Genomic DNA, 24,685 nt, shown 5'->3' with positions numbered 1-24,685 from the left:
AACGGAGAAACGGGGGGGTGAGAGGCAGCTACCGTACCCACAGGAGGGAAACCCCTCCCACACAAGAGATGAAAGGTTCTTCTGTGAGGAGTGGAAGAGCTCCCCATGATGATGGTGATGAAGATGCACTGTAGTGTTCACTACATTTATACCCCTGGATTTTGTATGCCTTTTTTTCTTTTGATAATAAATGGTGCGATCTATTGTTGTTCATTACAATGAATTGATGATGATGATGATGATTATGACACATCCTCATCATCATGGCTGTCCCCTAATGATAATCCCTTGATTAACCTATCAGGTGGATCTCTAATGATAATCCCTTGATTAACCTATCAGGTTAACTGTGCATGCCCAGGTGTTTTATCCACCATACCATATGAGGCAGCGTCTTCCTATTTACTGGCCTTCTATTTATAGTCCTATTCGTTATTTCCCTCTGAGCAACTCAGCTGCAAGCATTATTCTGTTCCATACAATCTGAATACAATAGTCCACAAATCAAATGCACAGTCCTATTCTAGAATTTTCTAAATCATTAGAATAGAGATTAGAATATGAGGGAGAGGAAATATTCCAACTGACCCTCCTGACCCCCTGCTGAGGTTACTCATTCACTGATTCTGTCTTTGAAAAAGAGTGTCCTTGCTACAGGGTTTGTGTGTGTGTGTGTGTGTGTGTGTGTGTGATTCAGTGATCTCACTGTAGCCCTCTTGAGGTTGTTCTTGGCCATGACAGAGGAGAGACGAGGTCTTGCAGTGGACTAGGTTCTGCAGTGCTACAGCATTCGCTCTCTCGCCACGGTACATTGGCTGCCTAATTGACCGGGCATTGCCCCTCTTGAAAAGCCTATATAAAACTCACGCCTGCCCCCCCAACACACGCACAAGGCTATATAACGTATTACTCTTTTTAAAGTCCGCTGATTCAGGAGAGCTGTGCCAGCATTGAAATGAGGTACAGGACAAACATGAGAGAGCTTTACAGGGATAAATGATGCTATGAAAAAAATTAAAACATGACTTAAACATGAACCAAACAGATTTTATGATGGAACAGCTGTCAAATACAATACAAAATATCACAACGCTTTACATTTTTAAACCTAACCCAGACGACCCTGGGCCAATTGTGCGCCGCCCTATTGGACTCCCAATCACGACCGCTGCGCCACTCGGGAGCCCCTCCATACTCCATAATAATGTGGGGACATATTTAAAAGTAACACTGGCTCCAACTGGTTCAATCAGGCTCCCTGGTTTCCTCTCAGTCTGACTGATACCCTGTAGGGTTTGGGTGACTGGATCCCCCCAAACACAGGTGAAAGGTCAGGGTTCCCAGCATCCTCTGGCCACAGGAAGCGGAATCGCTGCAGCAGAGTGACCAGGATGAGGAAGAGTTCCATACGTGCCAGCAGCTCCCCGAGACACACACGAGGACCTGGAACACACACACACACACACACACACACACACACACACACACACACACACACACACACACACACACACACACACACACACACACACACACACACACACACACACACACACACACACACACACACACACACACACACACACAATTATCAGTAACATCATGACAGAGTACAAAATCTCACTGGCCTAACTACCAATTTCACTGTTTCTGTTCTCTTTGTCTCTGATTGTTTGCTTATTAAAAACTGTCTACTTGGCCAGCAGGGGCTGAAGCATGACTTGTCACGTTTACATAACTAACAACAGCAGTTATATAAATCCAGAACTAAACACTAGTTACATAAACAGCCCAGGATTTACATCATAAACCTCAGACACCTGTAGATCCACTGAGCAGCTCCGTTTCTCTCTAGAGAATAAGATGACAGTATTCCTGTCTATACCCTTTGGCTGCATCTCGATCCTCTCTCCTCGTCCCCTCTCATTCATCTGCACTGATATGATTGATAGAACTGGTGGCCATGTTGTCAGAAGCTATTTATTATCAGTTTTACCTGCCGAGAACACCAGAAAGGCTTCTGGTTTCACAAACTGCCCGTCATCATTCAGGAAGTGGGCAGGGTTAAAGTCATTTGGACGCTCCCATTGGCTGCTCTCGAAGAGCACAGAGGTGAGGTTGGTGATAACCAGAGTCCCCTTTGCCAGAGAGCGAGGGAAAGACAGAGAGAGAGGAGGGAGAGAGGGATGGGGAAGGAGAGTGAGTGAGAGGGGGAGGGAGGGAGAGAGAGGAGAGTGTAGGGGGGCAGAGAGATGGAGAGAAATAGAATGATAAGGGGAAGACAGGCAGAAAGACAGGTAGTAGGAGACAGAGGTGGGCAGGGAGCAAGAGAGAGAAAAACACAAAGAGATGGGGAGAGAGGCCAATAACAACTGAAGGATAATGCCAAATTCATGACCATACATGTTGAATGCTGAAGGTCAATGCATTTGTGTGTGTGTGTGTGTCTGTGTGTGCACTCATGTGTGTGTATGTGTGCTTGTGTGTGAATGTCACTTATCACCTTGGGTATGTTATAGCCCACAAGCCTTGTTCCCCAAAGGGCCAACATTGACCAGATCTGTCCCTTGTGTGTGTGAGTGTGTGTGTAATTTAAAAGGTTATCGTGTGTGTACCTCTGGTATGTCATAGCCCATGAGCTTGGTGGGTCTGATGGTAGCATGAAACACCCCTAGCGGTGCGATGTTGGCTAGACGCTGGGTCTCATGGATAGTGGCCATCACATAGGGCATCCTGTGTCTGTCCTCAAACGACACTCTCTCCTTCCCCCCCAGAACACCGTCAATCTCTGTCTGACATTGGGCTGGGGAGTGAGGGATTGAGTCAAAGAGAGAGAAGACAAAGGGAGAGAAATTAATACTTTTTGTTAGTCTCCTTTGGGACCGACCGACTGTCTTAAGCTAATGCGTGTCCTGGCCTGTGCCAGACAGCTCATGTAGGAACAGTTTGCAGTGATAACATGATGTCGCCAATGAGTATCAAACCCAGGGCCACCTGAGTGACAATGAGACTGAGTTAGCCCACTGAGCTAAAGCCAGGGTGTGTGTGTGCGCGTCCACTCACCCTGTATGTGTGTGTGTGTAGCTAGGTAGAGCAGCGCCGTGAGTATGGAATTGGAGCTAGTGTCAGTCCCAGCGAAATGGAGGTCCAGTAGTAACATCACCAACCTCTCCTCTTCCAGCACACACCCCTCTGGACCTCTCTGGAGAACACGTTATAGAGCTGTTCTAACTTAATGTAATAACAGTGGTATAAACACATTCAGTCATTTAACACTAAAGACAGGATAACACACACACACACCTTGTCCATCTCATCCAGATAGCAGTCTACAACGTCTCGCGGCTCCCCCGGTGCACGTGTGTGTTTGTGCTGCTCCACTATTTCCACGGTGTGTTTCTTCAGAGCTCTGTAGTTGTCAAACACTCTCTGGAAGGGGAGAGGCAGCCGCCGCAGCAGTGGGAAGGTGTCATAGACCTACATAGAGAATGACACATAAAGACCTAATGAATGACTACATAAGTGTCCACAGATCTAAATAAGGAATAGAATTCCCCAAATATCTACTTCAGGTGAAAACATTAAAGACGTTGGATCTGAGAAATGTTGCGTGCAACAACTGTGACCTTTTTAATGCTGCTATAGAGGTTAAATGGAGTGTATTTGTAACTCACAGCAGCCCAGGGCCCGTTAGCAATCTGAGCGTTCTCCTTGAAGCTGTTGATGATGAAGGAGAGGACTGGGTCCTGGTAGTCATAGCGATGACCAAACAGGACCGAGCAGATGATGTTGGACGCAGCGCTGTGGACCAGAGTCACAGGGTCCAAGGATTTACCTGACAAATAACACACTGTTGCTATGAAGGAGTTGGTTTCCAACACATTTGACAGTAATTAAAGCTCTTCCTCTAAAAACCTCGACAAACAAGTTAACATTGAGGATCCAGTTCAATTCAACAACACCTTTTTTGATCCTCAACGAAGGGTTAGATGAGGGTTACATACCTGCATTCTCTTCCAGCCGAGTGCAGACGTGATCCGTCTCCTCCAGGATCCTCTCCTCCATGGATCTCTTCCCCAGACCAAAGTTCTTCATGGTGGTCAGAGCAAAGCGCCGGTGCTCCTTCCACACCGCCCCGTAGTTACCCATGATCAGACCTGTGGTGGGGAAACACTGGGTTAATCTTCTGTGCCTGAGCCACAATATACCTCTAATCTCTAGAAACCTCCATTAAAGCATGGTTCGGTAGAGCTAAATCATTGCAATACACTGCCATGTAATACATGGTATAATGTAATATGACAGCAGTATAAAATGCTATGATATCTTGTTGCATGGCTAACACATATAACCTTTGTCCTCTGTAACGTGGTTGATCATCATGCCCTGTGGTCGTCCAGCGAAGTCCAGGGATTTAGTCACAAGTGCCTCCCGTACCGCCTGTAGACCATGGAGCACCACGGCAGGCCTCCAGCCCAGGAACAGGCTGTACACCTCCCCATACTCTACGGACAGCTAGAAAACAATACAGTAGACTGTTAGCTCGCTTAGCTAAAGCCTACATGTTTGTTCATGGCCTACTTCACCTTTGAAAACCCCAAAATATGAAGAAAATAAAGACATTGCAACTTTCTCGAGTGCTCGTTCCGTTTTCTTACCTTATCCAAGCCAGCCATAGGATTCTTCATGCTCAGCTGCAGAACGTTCCCAAATATGGGAACGGGCGGTGGTCCTGGCGGGAAGTTCCTGGGCCTCCGAGGCCTCAGCACAACCAGCAGCAGGAGACAGGATCCGACACAGAGCAGAAAGAACGTCCCCACCATTTTAGGAATCTATGTTACTGAGGGTATAACACACTGCTGCCCTCAGACTGGGAGGACGGAAAGAAGGATTGGCCAGAGATTATGGCATAACAGAGACCAAGACGTAGGCTACACATCACATGGGAGAGAGGCAACTATTCCCATTCCATTGCACCAAGTTACATTTGGGAGTTTCCTTGGAGTACTCCAGTGTCGATATACTTATGACCACACAGTCAACAGAGTTCTTTTACCTTTAGAGTGGGAGAAGGTTATCCCCACTAAGAACAGATCCGAGGTCAGATGTCTTGTTCAAATCCTTTGTCGTTAACGATACTATTGAAGTGAGCAACAACGGATACAAAGGCAGTTCTTAGGGGCTCGCTCGCGTGCAGGCACGGACACACAGTCCTGGAAACTGGGCACTCCACAAGATAAATGGTTGCTCAACAGTGCTGGCAGGCTTCCACAGCTGAATGTAAGAGCTACTGTGCTGTACTCAGCAGCTCTGAGGAAATAATTAGCGGAAAGTGCTATTTTATCATTAAAAGCCAACATGCTTTAGCACCAAGGTGCTGTTTCTTTAATGAATGCACCTTGGTCAGACCTCTGATGCTGGCACTACACCGCCACTTAGCTGGGGGCTTCATCAACTTAGCTGCATGGTTCTGTAAGAATGCGCCCCAACCGAAAATGACATCCTTGAAAATGCATAAGGGACGCTCGACGGCTTTAACTCTTTCAATCAGTGTGTGTAACTGACTGACTGCGCAGTGTGACGTCTTTCTATTCATTGGAGTGCCAATAACAACAGGAGGGAGACGTTTTGAGGCATGAGCATTGCCGTTTATTACCGTTATCAAGGAAGTTACCCAGGTTACCTGCAATGAAATACAATACGATAAACCTATTAAGCTTTGTGACAAAGCTCCAACTCCACGACACAGGGTAGAGAGCTATTAGATTACACAGACAGTTTATCTTATTGGCAATTAGATATGTTTAGTAAGTACATTCTCCTCTACAAGATATTCATGTACAATATACAAGTTAAAAAATATAGTTTGTTTCGTTTGTTTGCATTGAGTTCAACATTTTTCCTTTTTTTGTATGCTGTCAGGGTTGACAGGAGTTCACATTAAAGTGTTTTCAGGTTGTTAAGTATGGAGGTGAGACTGAAGAGCACTGGCTTCTCAGAGTATAACCAACACATGTAATGCATATGCATAGGGAGGCACATCTATGCATGTAAACGCTTTACGTGACAGAAACAAACAGGAAACAAGAGAAAGAAGCCATTTCATCGTGATCAGAGGAAAACAGAATCCAGAAGAGATGACCAGGCATCGAGGAGCAGGCAGCTGAAACACCAGTATTCTGGTGTACACGCACCCTCTCTCACGCACACACCCTTTCTCACACACCCTCTTTCTCACACACACACACAAATCCTAACGCACCACGATACATAAAAACACCAGAAGCACGCCACAGACTAGTGTTCGACAAACACACCCTACAGTACAATGAACGGGCTCACTACACACAGCACAGTGGATACTAAAGATCCCCGAACTCAGTCAAAGGAGAGAAACAAACTAACCATTCAGAAGAACAACTCCTCCCCAGAATAGGATGAAGTTGCCCTTAGACATTGATCTAGTCAGTTAAATAGGTTTCCTCCGAATGGTCAAGCTTAGGTCTTGGGGCGGCAAAGCTGATCCTAGATCAGTGCTTAGGGGTAACTTGTACCTGGAGCCCCAGAGAGGCTGAGAAAAGGAACGTTCTAGACCTCCATCGCCAAGACAGCAAACTTACACAGATCAATCCAATATATTTTTAAATACAACGAGGGGGAGTGAACAAGTGCACACGTTAGGGAAAAGGGGGATGAATGAGAACATAACCCTGGACATACAGAAGATCACAACTTCCTCCTCAACCCTCCCTGCATTACCCAAAGGGCTGATCTGAAATGGCACCCTATTCCCTATATAGGTTACTACTTCTGGCCTCATAAGGCTCTGGCCATTAACAGTGCACTGCACTATATAGGAAACGAGCTGCAATGTAAAAAAAAAAACAACAACCTTTAAACAGTAATCAAATGTGTAGAAGGGGAGGCGTGTCGGAGAAAAAGCTAACGTTATGTTACACATTTGAAATGAAATGGGTAGATACTTTATCATGGTAATAATGTACATACAAAACACATATTAAATTAATATATCAACCTGGGAACAACCCTTTCCAGAATACTGTAGTCGACAATAAGCACTTAGTTTCGTATGGACAACAGATCAAGAAAGTAATGTGGTTTAGTGTGATGCACCTAGCAAAATAATAAACAGAGACTGAAACTGCACGTTCAACCGTGACACACAAATGTAGAACAAAGGAATTGCAGCTGATTGCAATTGTGTGTGTGTGTGTGTGTCTGTGTGTGTCTGTGAGAGAGAGTGACCAGGCACCCCTTTTAACCTATCAAGTTAAATCCGGCCAACCAACAGTGGACCTGTAGTTTCCATGACAACCACGACAATGAAAACTAAAATTGCCAGAAATCCAAAATGTGCAGGAGCTTCTCGAAACAGAGAAAATTAAGTTCATGTGGTGCTTCAAAAGTACACAATAGGCATTCATCTTTAAAAAGAACAGAAAATAAAAAACACAAAATGCAATAGTATCATTACGTTTGTTTACAAAAGAAATAATGTAAAACTTTTTAGGGCAGCCGCATCTTAGTGGCGATGCATGTTGCTAGGCGGACTGGCATAAACAACAAGTTACCCCAGAAACTCTGAAACAGTTTCCACAGTAACATTGGAACATAAGAGCCTGGGAGGAAGCACCCTACCTCTAATCTCGTCCCCCACTGTCGGTGCTGTAGACAACTCTTCTGTTCGTTGTTATAACAGCACTTATGAACAGTATGGGGCGAGGCGACCTCACCTCCAGAAACAACCCTTAGACCCCACATTAGTGCTTAGTGGGAACACAAGGCACCCTGGGAGTTCTAGCCGCCATTTCCACCCAAGGTACAAGGCTTGTGCTGTAGCTGTTACGTTGCTATGTGAATGCGGCGTTAAGGACATCGGGTGCGAGTTTGGGAATGGTAACCAAGGGAGACTGAGTATCACTGTGGCAACAACAAAAAACATGAAATAAAAATAAACCAAAAAATATGCCTTTTAAAAAGACAACAAAAAAATCCTCCCCAACATCCTGAATCCACTGGGAAGTTATTGGGACTCTAGTTTGAGGGGAGTGAAGAATTAAAAAAAAAATGACATCACTACAATACCCAGAATTCTTCCTTCAGTAACAGAAAACATGATACAAAAAATGAAAACAATATTACCACTGGAAGTATCCCTTTTTTCTCTGCAAACAGTGTCCCCCCCACACTCTGGTTTGACCGGGCAGAGGGAGACCACTGATTGGCCGAGATGTTGGATGAAACCATTTTGGCACAGGCCTTTTTTCTCAATTCTGAGAAGGGCTCACTCATCTCACTGCTTCCCAATAAACAAACGATCTATGCGTGTCTTTCCTTTGGTTAATAAGAAATAAGACAGAAGAAAAATTCATGCCAAAAAGAGAGGGTGGAACAATGACAAACAGAACAGGTAAGCTAGGTTATTCTCCCTCTAGTGAGCCGAGAACAGAGCACTGCTAGACTCAGCCTGGGTCTGGTCTGAGAAGGTCTAAACTCAGGCTGAGGTTAAGTTTAGGGGTGTAGGCTTGTTATTAAGTTCTGTCATTAAGCTCGTTAGGGCTCTCCAGATAATCACAGTGGTTTAGGGGACTAGAGGGATACTGTTCCTGGAGAGAGAGGGGGGACGAGGATAAGGAGCAGAGGAGGAGGAGGAAGGGAACAAAAACCCCTCCGTTAGTCTCGGTTCTCTCAGACCTCTCTCAGATTTTAGTTTTTCGTTATTTTACATTTTCTTCTTTTCCGTGTAGTCATCGTGATCACGTCTCAGGTGTTCAGGTGCAGCTGGCAACAAAAATTTAACAGATTCCTGAGAGGGACAGAGGGAGAGAGAGAATTCCGGTCGTTTATAACAAAAAAAAGTAACAACCGCAAAATGAACTCAAGACACAGTTCCCGTATTTACCTGGGACAGCGTGGGGGTCAAAGGTGAATCTCATCTGTAGCTCTTCTGCTGCTGCATCAGACCGACGTTCTCATACACTCTAGAGCTGTCCTCCCTCATCCTATACACACACACACGCAGGGAAAGAAAAGAGAAAACACACATATAAACCACAGACAGAGAAACGCATCAGTCAAGGTATTTCACAACTGAAACTGACTAGCTAAGTGTTAGCTTGAGTATAGTAGTTGGTAATAGTAAAAATACTTTAAAAAAATACTTTAAAGTACTACTCAAGTAGTGTTTTGGGGTATCTGTACTTTACTATTCATATTTGACAACTTTTACTTTACTACATTCCCAAAGAAAATAAAATATAGATTTTACTCCATACATTTTCCCTGACACCCCAAAAGTACTCTATACATTTTGAATTCTTAGCAGGACAGGAAAATGGTCCAATTCTCCTATCAAGAAAACATCCCTGGTCATCCCTACTGTGTCTGATCTGGTGGAATCACTAAACACACATGCTTCATTTGTAAATTATGTCCGAGTGTTAGACTGTGCCCCTGGCTATCTGTAAATAAATAAAAATGATTAACTTGTTTGCTTAATATAAGGAATTTGAGAGGATTTATAGTTTTACTTTTGATACTTAAGTATATTTTAGAAATTACATTTACATTTAATACTTAAGTATATTTAAAAGGTAACTACTTAGACTTTTACACAAGTAGTATTTTAGGGTGACTTTCATTTTTACTTGAGTCATTTTCTATTAAGGTATCTTTACTTTTACTCAAGTATGACAATTGGGTACTTTTCCCCCACAACTGATTGTGGGTAGGTACTCACTCTGTGCAGTTGGGGGTGGGGCTGGGGGTGCAGGGAGGCAGAGGGCTCTGCAGCTGGTCTCCACCCGTCAGGTCAGACAGAGAATACTTAATGTTGGTGTACTCCCTCCCCTTTATCTTACTCTTCTGTTAAAGACAGACGGAAAGGAGAAGGTTAGAGAAATACTTTTACAACCACTCATACTGACAAAACACACACACATACATACACATGGACACACACCTGTTCCTCCTCTATGCGTCTCTGCAGTGTCTCTATGTAGTGCTGGACAGCCATGTAGATGAACCTGTACTGGGCCTCAGTCTGAACCATCCCAGACCGCTGGGAACGAACCATCTGGATGCTCTTAGGAACGTCTATGTCACAGTCCACTCCTACAGAGTTACAGAAGAGGTTATACCTCAGACACAGACACCCACGGGGTCTGAGCGAAGCGGAAGCTTTCTTTATGGAGACCATCTCATCAAGCACAAATAGATGATGCATTTGCACTCACCTTTTTCCCTGATGACGTCAATGAGGATGTCAATCACTATGAACGTTCCTGTCCGCCCGATACCAGCACTGGAGAGAGAGAGAATTAGATGGCAACAATACACACAACTGTGTCTCTCTCGTGTGTGTGTGTGTGTGTGTGTGTGTGTGTGTGTGTGTGTGTGTGTGTGTGTGTGTGTGTGTGTGTGTGTGTGTGTGTGTGTGTGTGTGTGTACCTGCAGTGCACCACTATGGGCCCAGCCTCTAGAATGCTCTCCTGTTTGAGGTTGACCTCCTCTAGGAAGTCCAGAACACCCCCGGGGTCTGTAGGGACACCATGGTCCGGCCACGCTCTGAAATGGTACTGCCACACTGTCCGCTCTGTGTTACCCTGGAACACACACACATTTTTAAGTATCACGCATGCTCACACACAGTCAACACACGGTGCACTTCCAAAAAACACAGTCCTGTCCTCTCACCTGTCCGACCTTGGACAGTTTGAGTTCTCGCAGGATGTAGTCATGAGCGGACGTCTCTTTGACGTTGCGGACACGCATGATTCCATACTCCTTCAGAGCTGACATGTCTGGCCAGTACTTCACACACTTACTCTGCAGGGAGAGGACACAGAAATGGCGACCAAATCAAACATACAAATAGAAAACGTACGTCTATTCACTTCAATACTCCTGCTCCAAAACCTCAGGAAAAATGCACACTGATAAACCTACAAAGCAGCCCTCCTGGTTTTCAGAGATGCTCGGGAATGGAGACCCAGTCAACCAGTTACCTTTCCCCTCTCCACCTCCTTGGTAGTCATGACGATGACCCGGGAGTTCTCCTGGAACACCATCCTCCAGAAGTCACTGATGGTGTTCTGTAGACAGCCCTGCGTGGCGATGTACGACTTCTTCGGCTTGGTGCTGTTACACTTGGACTCCAACTCCGGCTAGAGAGAGAAAGAACACAGAGTTCTACAGAGACGGGAGCTGTGTTGAATGTAGTGTGGATTGGAACACACTGGGACAGAGGGAAGCAGACTATGCGCAATGCAAAGTAGCACACATCGGTCAGCTAGCAGTACACTCCACACACTTTCAATTTATTTTTTATTTTAAAAAAAAGACAAGATACAGCACAAACTGGTACGGTAAGCTTGCATAAGCATTTTGTAGAGCTGTCACATACAGGAAATTGCAGACTGTTTAAAATAGAGCTGAGTCTAAGTGTATGTAGAGATTACCATGAGGTCATTTACTGTGTCTGACAGGTGTGGGTCCTGAGGATAAAGTGAGTTTACCATGATTGAGGACGTCAAAAGTTCCGCCTGCTGCAGACACTATAGAAGCTTTAGTCTAGAACGTTCGGTTAAATTGTGTTTAAGAGCATTATAAAACTCCCCAAATGGTTCAATTAGTGAGAAACAGATGTAATTGTTGCAATAGTTTGTGAGTTGGCAACATATACTATCATCCTAAATTGACGTGTTGAATTATTTTTGCCATAGCACGTTTTTCATTATTTTGCCATATAAAAATTTGACATGGAGCTAATTTCCCGAATGCTGAACGTTTATGTTACTACCTTACACAAGCTTGCTTTTTCATTGTGTGGAATTGCACATCCTTTTTACCTCAGATTGGTGATGTTAATATAAAAGTTTATAGTCATCAAGACGATACTAAAATCGATTGATTTAAAAACAAATTCACGTCTTTGGTTTGGTGCCGTTGATTTTAATCATACGCGCCTGTCCTTTCGCGGGACTTGGAACACAGTGGTAATTTTCAAACTCAAATGACACAGATAATTGTCATTTGAACTACCGGTGAGGTGACGATTCGTTGAAATAATCCAGTCAAAGAAAGTGCTGCGTTTCCCATTTTCATATTGGCCATCTAGTTGATAAATGGCTCCTACAGGTTCTCATCTATCGAGCGGTATATGTAGTATACCCAAGTTCGTTGTGGTTTGTCTTGTAGAAGAACACAAACGGTACATGTCACCGCGGTTATTGTCCAAGTTCCATTGATTTTAATACAATATCGATGTGAGTGATCAATTTGCGTGCGCTATTGATTACAGTAGAACAAGCTAATCAATTTCAGTCCGAAGTGAAATATTGGTGAGAGCAGTTTTGTTAATCATTTAGAAAAATACAAGTAATCTGAACACAAGCGTGACACGTCTTTGTCAGGAGTTATTTTTATGTCTTGGTCTTCAACATATCTGACTTATTTCAGCATATAGATGATGTAATTCTACATTTAAAACCAGTGCTGACACTAGGCTATAAATCACAAATACATGACAATAGGAAACAGCAACAGTATCATTGTCAACTTATTTTTTCAACATGATTCTACTTAATCAGGTAAAAACTACTGAATGAGCCCAAAACTGTGCTAGGATTGATTGATTTTAATGATATAACTGAAATAGTGAAAATAAGTTTGTCTTGCCTACCATGATGTCCGTTACTACCATGATGAGATTGGCATTGATATAGTCAGAACCAGCCTCAGATCCATCCCCATCGTTCAGCACCACACGAGTGTGATCAACTAGAGGAGACAGGGAGGAGAGAGAGAGACACGATTTGAATCAGACTAACTAATATCCAGGCTATGCATACGACAACAACAGGGTGGTCAGTCAACGGTGATATTTGATAGGGGAGGACACGTGTGTGTGTTCTCACAGGGAAGAATGTTCTTGTATCGGTTCTTGTTCTTGTTCTCTGCTCTCTGTCCCTCCTTGCGGCTGTATAGCAGCTTACACTCCTGCTGCTGCAAAGTCTGGGAGGGAGAAAAACAGAGGACTTAGAATATATAGCTTCAGGATGTATAACTGTATACAAACTTTTCCTGACACGAGAACAATACTACATTAAATGTATCTTTTGAAATGCAATGACGCGTTTTTTTTTAATTACCTCAAACTCTTCCCAGAAGCCCTGTTTGACCTTGTCCGTGGCCTCGGCCAGTTTACTAAGCTCCCTCACTCTACTCTCGATCTCCGCTGCGTTGATACGAGTGGTGTTCAGGGGCTGGGGAAAGAACATAGACAAGTTTAGAAAAAAAACAAAAAAACAATGGCTCTTATTAATGCTTCTGAAAGACAAAAGGGCCTTGGGTGTGATTAGCACATTTATCAAGATCTGGGGAATGAGATCTGACAGCGACAGCCAGCTGAATAAACACCTGTTTGAGTTGCAGCACTGTGCCCAGTGTCTCCACCATGGGGTTCTTCTTATAGTGCTCTACCAGGTCTGTCAGAGAATCAAATTTCTCTCCTCCACCCACGTCATACTTCAGGTCATGCTGAGGAACACAAACAACAGAACTTACTGGTGATGATCCCATTCGGATGATGTTTCACCTAAAGAGATATGTAAATGTTCAAAATAGTCAAATAACCTTTTGTCATTTAGCAGACGCTCTTATCCAGAGCGACTTAGAGTTAGTGCATTAATATTCAAATAATTAGATGGGACAACCACATATCTCAGTAATAGTAAGTCAATTTTTCCTCAATAAAGGAAAAACCATCAGCAAAGTCAGTGCTTTTTTGGGGGGGCAGGGGGCTGTGGGATTATTTAAGACTCTTTGAAGAGGTAGGGTTTCAGATGTTTTCAGTAGATGGATAGGGGCTCTGCTGTTCGAGCTTTAGGGGTAAGCTGATTCCACCCATTGGGGTGCCAGGACAGAAAAGAGCTTTGTCCAGGGTGAGCGGGAGCAGGTGGGAGGGCCAAGAGACCTGAGGTGGCAGAACGGAGTACTCAGGTTAGGGTGTAAGGTTTGAGCATAGCCTGAAGGTCGGGATGGGCAGTTCCTCTTGCTGCTCCGTAGGCAAGCACCATGGTCTTGTTGTGGATGCGCGCTTCGACTGGAAGCCAGTGGAGTGTGCAGAGGAGCGGGGTGACGTGGGAGAACTTAGGATGGTTGAACACTAGGCAGGCTGCAGCGTTCTGGATAAGTTGCAGGGGTTTGATGGCACAAACAAGGAGCCCAGCCAACAGCGAGTTGCAGTAGTCCAGACGGGAGATGACAAGTTCCTGGATTAGGACCTGCGACGCTTCCTGTGTGAGGTAAGGTTGTACTCTACGGATGTTGTAGAACATGAACCTGCAGGAGCGAGTCACTGGTTTGATGTTTGCAGAGAACGACAGGGTGTTGTCCAGGGTCACGCCAAGGTTCTTTTCACTCTGTGAGGGGGACACCGTGGAGTTGTCAACCGTGATGGAGAGGTCTCGGAGCGGGAATGCCTTCCCCAGGAGGAAGAGGAGCCCTGTCTTGTCAAGGTTAAGCTTGAGGTGGTGGGATGACATCCAAGCTGAGATATCTGCCAGGCACGCAGAGATGCTTGTCGCCACCAGGGTGTCAGAACGGGGAAGGAGGAAAGTTGTTGAGCGTCAGCCACATAGCAATGATAAGAGAGACCAGGTGAGGATATGATGGAGCCAAGTTACTATGAGAGAACACATAGCCAGATGAAGAGAGAACAGCTGGAGTAACAGTGTTCTCTGGGGTGTTCCATGTCTCCATCATTTAGGGGCTCCAGAGTGGCATAGCGGTCTAAGGCACTGCATCACTAAAGACCCTGGTTCGATCCCGAGCTGCATCCCAACCGGCCGTGATCGGGAGCGCCATAGGACGACGCACAATTGGCCCAGCGTCGTCCGGGTTAGGGGAAGGTTTGGCAGAGGGTAGGCCGTCATTGTAAAATAAGAATTTATTATTAACTAACTTGCCTAGTTAAATAAAGGTTAAATCAGGGCCAAAGGGACTGAAGGGCAGCAAAGGTTGAGATGAACTCGCTGTTCTTGACCGCCGGTCGGCAGTTCCAAACGCTGCCGGAGATATCATGTAGTGTATCTGTGGCATACGCCACATCCAAGGCCACATTATCACTGCTTTAGTTCTCAGCTCTCTGTAAACTTAAGGCCAGACACACAGGTCATACAGTATGCCAGTAATATCCCTTATCTGTATTTATGTCAGTATCACAACATTCCAGGCCACTCATAGTATCCCAACTTCTGCCTATTGGTATGCGGCACTCATTATGTAACAAATATTGACATTCAACACCATTCACCTCTAAAACCTAATTTACAACAGTCCAAGGACGCAAACCCTGTTTTGATCAAGGGAGGGAGGGAAGGAGTAAAGCACAAAAATAATTAATAATACTATACCTGGCAGCGGATCATGACGTGCGTGACCTTAGGCTTGCCGTCGCTGCTGTCTGTCTTGTCGTCGCCGGTGCGGACGGACAGAACGAAGTCTCCAGGGTGGCTCTGGCTCTCTCTGACCAGAAAACTACCGTTCTTCCCCTTCTCTGTCAGCAGCTTCTCAGCCTCGCGGCCTGACAGGTGACCATGGAACCACCTGGGGGACACACACAGAGAGAGAAATACAGTTTATAGAACTCTACTGACAAACTGACACACAGGCTAGAGCGGTATATATACACACAAACAAACAAGAGACAAACACGCATGTTGTGTCAGTCTTCACCTCTCAGAGGTGGGGTCAGCACAGTTGAGGGGGTATTTGAGCTCGATGACATCTCCATTCTTCTCCTTGAGTTGGCCGTGGTGCTCCATGTAGTACTGAACCAGCTCAGCCAGGGTGGCAAACTTCTCCCCCCCGTACAGGTCATAGTAATCCCCTGTGTTCTGGATCTTAATGTGGGTGACAGCTCCGTTACGTCTGCCCAGGGGAACACAGGAATAATAGAAAGGGAAATATGAACCCCCACCACCCAGGCGATGGTGAAATGTTATCTTCAATTTGCCTAATCATTTATAATACAATATAAATGGGGAAAGTATTTTCTTGTTTACTTTGTATGCTTTAGGTGCAACTAAACTAAATAGACTCCTTTTTTATATATCAGTGTCAACCCAGACTACAGTAGCTCTAGTGTCTGGTGCTACAGTAACTCACCTGACAGAGAGGGTGAAGTCTCCAGGGTTGCTCTTGCTGGGTCGGGCCAGGAAGCTCCCGTCCACCCCCCGGGTCAGCAGCAGATTCTCAGCCTCCACCCCCGTGATATTGGGGTGGAACCACCTAAACACCACAACAACATCACAGGTAAATTAGCTAGTTAAGTGCATTTGAAGTAATAGGTGACACAGCATAAATTCAAAGAAATGTTTCCAGACACAACAGATTTGTGGACTACACCACATCCATGACCAGCTTAAACATCAAGGTACCTGTCCTTGTCCTGTCTAGACTTTTATTTGGATTTCATCATAACTCTATTGTAAATGCCAGTGAGTCACCTACCCAGCTGGGTTCAGGGCCCTTGACTTACCCTTGGGGAGATAACAAGCAGTCATAAATCACAGAGTTCACTGGTAACCTAGCCTAGAGAACATATGTGGCCTGAATATAGTCTGTATTCAGGAATGTCATGGGCACAACAATGTCATTCTGGAGAAAGAAGATATTGATTTGGGGGATGGTCACTGATGTATGATTAAAGGATGTGAGAATGATCAGGAAATCCTGATTTATCAGGAAAAATTGCATGAGAGAAGTGACAGATATTAATGTACAGTCTATAATTATGTTGGGTATCTTTCTGAATAAAAAGCCTGTCCTCCAAACTGAACCAGATGCATTGATCCGCATATCCTGGGCAGATAGCTTTTAAAAAGAGTTCACATTCAAAAAGGTAGCTTCAATTTCACAGATGCCCATTGTATTGCCCAATAAATAACTTACTTAGCTTACTACTACTACTACTACTACTACTACTACTACTACTACTACTACCACCACCACCACCAAACACCGGCAAGGCACATCCTTGACAAATACGACTTTTATTATTAGTTCGTTAACTGATTATCACATGTATGCATTAAATCACTGGAATAATCTTGTAAGTGTAAACAGTTCTAGGCTACTGTTAGCCGACAGGCTAGTTAGCTAGCTAACTACCATCATCAGATTGTTTTCCATGATCAGTCCTTAAGGCTTACGTTACCTCCGAGATGTCATATTTTTTCAATCCTTATTTCCTCGCGCTGGCGTTAGTTCCTACAACTTGCTGGCTTTTCCAACTATTGTGGTTTTCTTCCACAGTCTACCCCCAGCGAAAATGCCTCATAAGGTCCAGACCCCGCTCCAAACGGGCACAAAAGATGGACATTGGTTGGAAATTTTTCACAACAACAAAAAATACCCTAGGCCTCGGCCCCGGAGACTTCAGAACGAGTCGACTGTTGAAACGTCACCAGACACGCGACACAACATACATTTTCCGGTTGCGCACGCGCTGTAGGGGGAATGGATGGCCGATTTTTAAATCGCTTAGTTCTGTGAAAATATGACCCTCGCTACTTCCCGTTTAAATCCTTACGTGGCAGTCTACCTGAAAGCTAGCCTGCTAGCAAGAAAGTTTCCAATCTCACCCTCTATAAATTGTGCTTGTTCTGAGCCTCCTGATACGATACATGTGCACTTTTAGGGTGGGTTTGAAATCGTGGGAATACAGAGAATCTACAATCGTTACGTAACGCTAGCTAAAACATTAACATGTTCACTACTTCAGAGATCGTTGTCCTCTTTGCGGTCTTGTTCTCCACAGCGTCCGGCTACTTTGTTAGCATAGACGCTCATGCGGATGAGTGCTTCCATGAGAGGGTCAACTCAGGAACCAAGATGGGCCTAATGTTTGAAGTTGCCGAGGGAGGCTTTTTGGACATTGACGTTGAGGTGAGATTACATTTGGTCTTTCTTATGGATTTGTTTTTTCTTAGGATTTGTTTTCACTTGTCATTTGCGCAAAGAAGGTGTGGAGTAGCTAGCTAACGTTAGCGGATATGGCTAACTAGCTAGCTATTTAGCTTAATTGCTCACCACAAGCCAGTCATACTTGTTGTTTTTGAATGGCTAGCTATATTTTGTATAGTTTAAAGTCAACCCACTGCCTGTTTTATCAATTGTTAGCTAAATTGGTAAATAACTAGTAAGTGACTGATCTGTTCATGAATGATACCGCCAGGAAGTGTGTTGTTGACTAACGTTACTGGCTGTCATTCAAACAGCTGTCAGTTTAACAGAACTTGAGAAACAGCCCCACCTTCCATTTCTTTAACAGCACTGCTCCACCACATGCATTCACCACCAGATAGTTGAGAATTGTTGTAATGCAAATGAGATCCATCTTTTTAGTGGGTTTCAAAGGTATCCAATATGTAAAGTGTTTGCTACCATGTGGTGCAGACCACCCCGATCCCCCAACCACTGAATGAAATATATATTTGTTGCTACAATGGTCCAGAATATTTTTTCACTCTTGGTTAGAATTACAGCACACCACAACAATGTTGCACCTTGAGTTGTCAAATATTTGTATGATATTGTCTCTTATGTAGATAACAGGACCTGATGACAAGCAGATCTACAAAGGAGACAGAGAGTCCAGTGGGAAATACTCTGTAGCAGCTCACATGGACGGGATCTACAAGTTCTGCTTCAGCAACAAGATGTCCACCATGACACCAAAGATCATCATGTTCACCATCGATATCGGAGAGGCACCCAAGGGACAGGACATGGAGACAGAAGGTAAGCTTTATTTGTGTGTGAATTAAGCTCTATTCTTAATAATTTGTTAATTGCTTTAATGGATGATCACTTCTGTTTTCACACATTATTCCTCTTTTCTTTATGATGCTATTGTTCTCTTTCTCTCCATCCTCTTGACTGTGCTGGACTGTTTTCCCCTTCCCCCAGGTGGAGAGAGTTGGGATGGTAGGGTTCAGGCCTCATCTGAAGCTATGTTTGCCCAAATGCATTCGGTTTTCTCTAACCTAAGTTGAATGAGTTTTCCAGTGCAATCTAATGTTCACAAATCACCACTTAGTTACGGTAGTACATGTTGCCTGGGAATGATGTGAGATCTGTCTTTAAAAAAATAACTCACAATTTATAGATGCTGGAATATGTTGTGTGCATGATTTCATGCATTCAATACAGGGACTAATAGTGTTCTTTTGTGGAGTGTTTTAACGTGTTTTAACGTGTTCAGTGTAACACACACGTAATTTTCACTAGAATGTTGTTGAGTCTATGCTGATCCTGATTGGTTGGTTGTGTGTTCTGTTACAGCCCACCAGAACAAGCTGGAGGAGATGATCAATGAGCTGGCGGTTGCCATGACAGCAGTCAAGCATGAGCAGGAGTACATGGAGGTCCGGGAGAGGATACACAGAGCCAGTGAGTTACACACACCACATATGAAACTGCACGTGAAAGCAAATGGTGTCGGAATGTACTGTGGTTAAGTACCCATTCACTTTATTGTTATGCGTGTGCTGCAGTGTCAGTACTGACAGCCAGTCTTGAACTTAAGTCGTGGTTATCTTTCCATCCAGTCAATGACAACACAAACAGCAGGGTGGTTCTCTGGTCGTTCTTCGAGGCCTTGGTCCTGGTGGCCATGACTTTGGGACAGATCTACTACCTGAAGAGGTTCTTCGAAGTGCGGCGAGTGGTGTAACACCTAAAACCTTCCCCCTGCGACTTCCTGTTCCACTGTTGTCTCCAGCACAGAGATGCCGAATCAGTCACACCTTGAAATAAGACTGGCAGATTTCAGTAAATGTACAAATTGGATCTATTATGTTTTTTTTTTTTTTTTTTACCCTGTTACCCCTTTGTTCCCATCTTTATCGATGTGCTTGTTACTGTTGTGCGTTTTGAACTCAAGGCCTTTCAAAGATCTTAGGTTTGATGTCGTCAAGTTTGATTTTCTCATCACTGAGGAAGCAAATGATTTGTTATGGATTACTCCATGCAGCTTGATCAACTGCATGATCAGCCATACATTAGCTAGCGAGGTTGTATGTCTGCCTGTCTGTATCTGGTCAGTGGATGGGCTGTATAAAGTAACAAAACCAAGACATGTATTCGAGAGATGCACACTGATAGTTAAGCAATGATGACAGTACCAGTGAAGAATGTATCCCATATTTGACCCATTGTTTGGACCCCTTTGCAAATGATCTGACAAAGTCGTTTATATTAAGTATGCAGAATGCATCCGCTCAAGGTGAGATACTTGGGGCTTGTTCAGGAGAGTGAAATGTCCCAGAACGTTCAAGTAGAAATGTATTGTGCAAAATAGACATGACTCTAGAATAAAGAATTGTCTGCTTTATAGATCATATTTCTATCTGCAACTTTCAGAATTTTGCTTCCTGCTGAATATCTGAAAGCAGATGTTTTAGCTCTTGTTGCTGTTGAGTTATACATATATAGATCCATGGCACATAATAATTCTGAATGTTTGTGTATGGGATGTGGAGGGAAAACCTTTTTACTCCCATTACACCACAGATTTGTTATAGTAGAACAGCCGTCCTCAATCCTGGCTCTGGGGATCCACTGGGTGTGCAGGGTTTTGTTGTAGCTCATCACTAACACACCTGATGCAAATAATAATTTAACCCTGGATTCGTTGATTCAGGATTGTTACAGCTGGGCTGGAACAAAACCCTGGACCCCTGTAGGTGTAGATAATCAGGAATTAAGAACACTGTAATAAATTATGGGTGGGGGTCTTGAACTATGTTATGATTGCTGAGGCTAGGTAGTTGCCTCTACTTTTTTAGACTGGTTGTAATTTTTGGGTTGGTCTCTAATTTCATACCTTTTAGTTTTCTGATGCATATTCAGTGGGGTGCAACATTCTGAATGTAGAAATGTTTATGTATAGAATGGACATGCCTTTTTATTCCACATGTTAGAGGATGAATTGTAGGTATAGCCTGTCTAATCTATACACTACATATCTATCTGCAACACCATACATGTTGCATCTTACTGAATATGCCTCAGTCTGTTTTGTACTTTACGTGATCTGATTAGCTCAGGCACAACTGTCACCATGAGACGAGTGACTGCCGAGGAGAAATAAGATCAAGTGACTCCGGTACGTCAATGAAATTCTGCTAACTGGATCTGTAAACTTTAAGAAAGATGCTTGTCTGTGGATCCAGGTTTAATAAAACAAAAATGATACTTTAAAATGCTGTTAAATTTTTGATTGTCTTGCAATTTATTTATTGGTTAAACAATATGTTTACAGCTATTGAGGTGTGGGGTTATGCAGAGCCGCCGGGCACCCCTCTTTGGCCCGTGACATTCACAGCAAAAGCGCCCTTCTCAAATCAAACAGTGTGTGCCACTAGGTCATGTTGTTTTCAAGGCAGCGTGGTGCGTCGTCCAGAAACATCTCTTTTTCCATAAAATATCTTTGAATTGTCAAAGCAGTTTTTATTGGGAAGGCAGATATCAAAAACAATCACTTTTGCATGTGAAAACACAGAATCCTGCTCAATGACCTTTTATATATGAAGATCCTACTCATGTATGTGTTTAAAGAGCATGTGGAAGCTATTTCTTAATGCCAAAACACATAATAGTAACTTAGAGCACCCCAAGGAAGCATTCCCAAATTAAACTCTTCAATATTTGTTCTAAAAGTTGAGTTTGGGGTTTTCCCCAAATCAGCTCTGACTTTGGAAACAATCCCACAAATCAAATTTTATTGGTCACATACACGTGATTAGCCAATGTTATTGCGGGTATAGTGAAATGCTTGTGCTTCTAGCTTTGACAGTGCAGAAATGTCTAACAATTTACACAACATATACCCAATGCACACAAATCTAAGTAGGAATGAATTAAGACTACATACATATGGACGAGCAATGTCAGAGCGGAACAGACTAAGATACAGTAGAATAGTATAGAAAACAGTATATACATATGAGATGAGTAATGCCAAATATGTAAACATTAAAGTGACTAGTGTTCCATTTATTAAAGTGGCCGGTGATTTCAAGTCATGTATGTAGAGATGAAGTCGTAATATTACATACACCTTAGCCAAATACATTCAAACTCAGTTTTTCACAATTTCTGACATTTAATCCGAGTAAAAATTCCCTGTCTTAGGTCAGTTAGGATCACCACTTTATTTTAAGAGTGTGAAATGTCAGAATAATAGAGAGAATAATTTATTTAAGTTTTAATTTCTTTCATCACATTCCCAGTGGGTCAGAAGTTTACATACACTCAATTAGTATTTGGTAGCGTTGCCTTTAAATTGTTTAACTTGGGTCAAACATTTCAGGTAGCCTTCCACAAGCTTCCCACAATACGTTAGGTGGTGTAACTGAGTCAGGTTTGTAGGCCTCCTTGCTCGCACATGCTTTTTCAGTTCTGCCCACAAATTTTCTATCGGGTTGAGGTCAGGGCTTTGTGATGGCCACTCCAATACCTTGACTTTGTTGTCCTTTAGCCATTTTGCCACAACTTTGGAAGAATGCTTGGGGTCATTGTCCCTTTGGACGACTCATTTGCGACCAAGCTTTAACTTCCTGACTGATGTCTTGAGATATTGCTTCAATATATCCACATAATTTTCCTCTCTCATGATGCCATCTATTTTGTGAAGTGCACCAGTCCCTCCTGCAGCAAAGCACCCCACAACATGATGCTGCCACCCTTGTGCTTCACGGTTGGGATGGTGTTCTTCGGCTTGCAAGCATCCCCCTTTTTCCTCCAAACATAATGATGGTCATTATGGCCAAACAGTTCTATTTTTGTTTCATCAGACCAGAGGACATTTCTCCAAAAAGTACGGTCTTTGTCCCCATGTGCAGTTGCAAACCGTAGTCTGGCTTTTTTATGGCGGGTTTTGGAGCAGTGGCTTCTTCCTTGCTGAGCGGCCTTTCAGGTTATGTTGATATAGGACTCGTTTTACTGTGGATATAGATACTTTTGTACCTGTTTCCTCCAGCATCTTCACAAGGTCCGTTGCTGTTGTTCTGGGATTGATTTGCACTTTTCGCACCAAAGTACGTTAATCTCTAGGAGACAGAACGCATCTCCTTCCTGAGCGGTATGACGGCTGCGTGGTCCCATGGTGTTTATACTTGCGTACTATCGTTTGTACAGATGAACGTGGTACCTTCAGGCGTTTGGAAATTGCTCCCAAGGATGAATCAGACTGATGGAGGTCTACACATATTTTTCTGAGGTCTTGGCTGATTTCTTTTGATTTTCCCATGATATCAAGCAGAGGCACTGAGTTTGAAGGAAGGCCTTGAAATACATCCACAGGTACACCTCCAATTGACTCAAATTATGCCAATTATCCTATCAGAAGCTTCTAAAGCCATGACATCATTTTCTGGAATATTCAAGCTGTTTAAAGGCACAGTCAACTTAGTGTATGTAAACTTCTGACCCACTGGAATTGTGATACAGTGAATTATAAGTGAAATAATCTGTCTGTAAACAATTGTTGGAAAAATTACTTGTATCATGTAAAAAGTAGATTTCCTAACCGACTTGCCAAAACTATAGTTTGTTAACAAGAAATTTGTGGAATGGTTGAAAAACGAGTTTTAATGTCTCCAACCTAAGTGTATGTAAACTTCTGACTTCAACTGTATATAAACTTGTAGACAAATACATAAAAAAGATAGACAAACAATAAACACATTAAATTATAAAACAGTTCTCGACAATAGGGAGAGAAGAGAGAGTGAGAGTAGAGAGCGAGATCAGGTGTGTGTGTGTATGTATAAGTCCGTATGTGTAAGCAAGCATGTAGTTGAGTTCGTGTGTGTTCATATCCACTTCATAATGTTCAGATATTTTAAACAGTTCCCATACCTTCTTTTTTTTCGTAACCTGAAGACCCTGTAGAATTTAGTACAGCCACAGTGTTATGGAGCTGTCTCGGAATAGCTTTCCATCTATAAAGAGTTTATCCACAATGATAAAGGCAGGCCTACCATTCTCCCTCTGTTGTCTTTGTACAGGATACAGTCTCTTACGGCGTTCGTTTATCTCCCTTGGAAATTGGTCATTGAAACCGAATTTGGTCCCTTTAAAACCTCTTAGGGATCCCTTAACGCTCCAATCCCTTTAGCGGGATCGATTTGACAACATCCAGTGAAATTGCAGAGCGCCAAATGCAAACTACAGAAATACAATTATTCAACATTCACATTAATATAAGTGTAATACATCAAAATAAAGCTTAACTTCTTGTTAATCCAGCCGCGGTGTCAGATTTCAAAAAGGCTTTACGGCGAAAACAAACCATAATCCAGCCCCGCATGACAAATCATTTTCAACCAGGCAGTTGCGACACGAAAGTCAGAAATAGCGATATAATATATGCCTTACCTTTGAAGATCTTCTTCTGTTGGCACTCCAAAAGGTCTCAGTTACATCACAAATGGTCCTTTTGTTCGATAAAGTCCTTCTTTATATCCATAAAAACTCAGTTTAGCTGGCGCGCTTCATTCAATAATCCACCGGTTTCCCTCCTTCAAAATGCATACAAAATGAATCCCAAACGTTACCAATAAACTTATCCAAACAAGTCAATCAACGTTTA

The 24,685-nt window shown here is 43.4% G+C and overlaps 3 protein-coding genes across 4 annotated transcripts; 1 reads left to right on the top strand and 2 right to left on the bottom strand.

Moving 5' to 3' along the window:
- Positions 1 to 1,026: 1,026 nt before the first annotated feature.
- On the bottom strand, positions 1,027 to 5,579 carry LOC139543750 (cytochrome P450 2D15-like). The gene is made up of 9 exons (XM_071350128.1): positions 4,659 to 5,579; positions 4,353 to 4,515; positions 4,005 to 4,157; positions 3,675 to 3,835; positions 3,304 to 3,477; positions 3,064 to 3,202; positions 2,616 to 2,803; positions 1,997 to 2,138; positions 1,027 to 1,443 (listed from the first exon to the last, which is right to left on the bottom strand). Exons 1-9 carry the CDS (start codon positions 4,821 to 4,823, stop codon positions 1,250 to 1,252), a joined length of 1,479 nt encoding a protein of 492 aa, XP_071206229.1. The 5' UTR covers positions 4,824 to 5,579; the 3' UTR covers positions 1,027 to 1,249.
- A 2,504-nt stretch (positions 5,580 to 8,083) lies between these two features.
- Positions 8,084 to 17,256, bottom strand: LOC139543749 (tyrosine-protein phosphatase non-receptor type 11; the record flags this gene model as incomplete). Its single annotated transcript, XM_071350127.1, is given in 16 exon segments — positions 8,084 to 8,827; positions 8,924 to 9,023; positions 9,761 to 9,885; positions 9,983 to 10,134; positions 10,257 to 10,324; positions 10,471 to 10,625; positions 10,717 to 10,848; positions 11,028 to 11,186; positions 12,704 to 12,801; positions 12,939 to 13,035; positions 13,173 to 13,286; positions 13,441 to 13,560; positions 15,438 to 15,630; positions 15,760 to 15,954; positions 16,192 to 16,314; positions 17,243 to 17,256. Coding segments are annotated over 15 exon segments (1,815 nt in total). The 3' UTR covers positions 8,084 to 8,827; positions 8,924 to 8,953.
- Positions 17,257 to 17,591: 335 nt separating this feature from the next.
- LOC139543751 (transmembrane emp24 domain-containing protein 2-like) lies at positions 17,592 to 21,293 on the top strand. 2 transcript variants are annotated; one of them, XM_071350130.1, is made up of 5 exons: positions 17,595 to 17,973; positions 18,636 to 18,828; positions 18,997 to 19,014; positions 19,372 to 19,479; positions 19,638 to 21,293. In XM_071350130.1, exons 1-5 carry the CDS (start codon positions 17,794 to 17,796, stop codon positions 19,760 to 19,762), a joined length of 624 nt encoding a protein of 207 aa, XP_071206231.1. In that variant the 5' UTR covers positions 17,595 to 17,793; the 3' UTR covers positions 19,763 to 21,293. The 2 variants fall into 2 exon arrangements, with proteins under 2 accessions (XP_071206232.1, XP_071206231.1); XM_071350131.1 differs by lacking the exon at positions 18,997 to 19,014 and having other exon boundaries at positions 17,592 to 17,973.
- The last annotated feature ends 3,392 nt before the right edge of the window (positions 21,294 to 24,685 follow it).

The sequence above is a fragment of the Salvelinus alpinus genome, chromosome 18 (assembly GCF_045679555.1).
Source record: "Salvelinus alpinus chromosome 18, SLU_Salpinus.1, whole genome shotgun sequence".
NCBI lineage: Eukaryota > Metazoa > Chordata > Actinopteri > Salmoniformes > Salmonidae > Salvelinus > Salvelinus alpinus.
The sequence above is the reverse complement of the archived record's forward strand: the minus strand, read 5'-3'. Positions and strand labels throughout refer to the sequence as shown.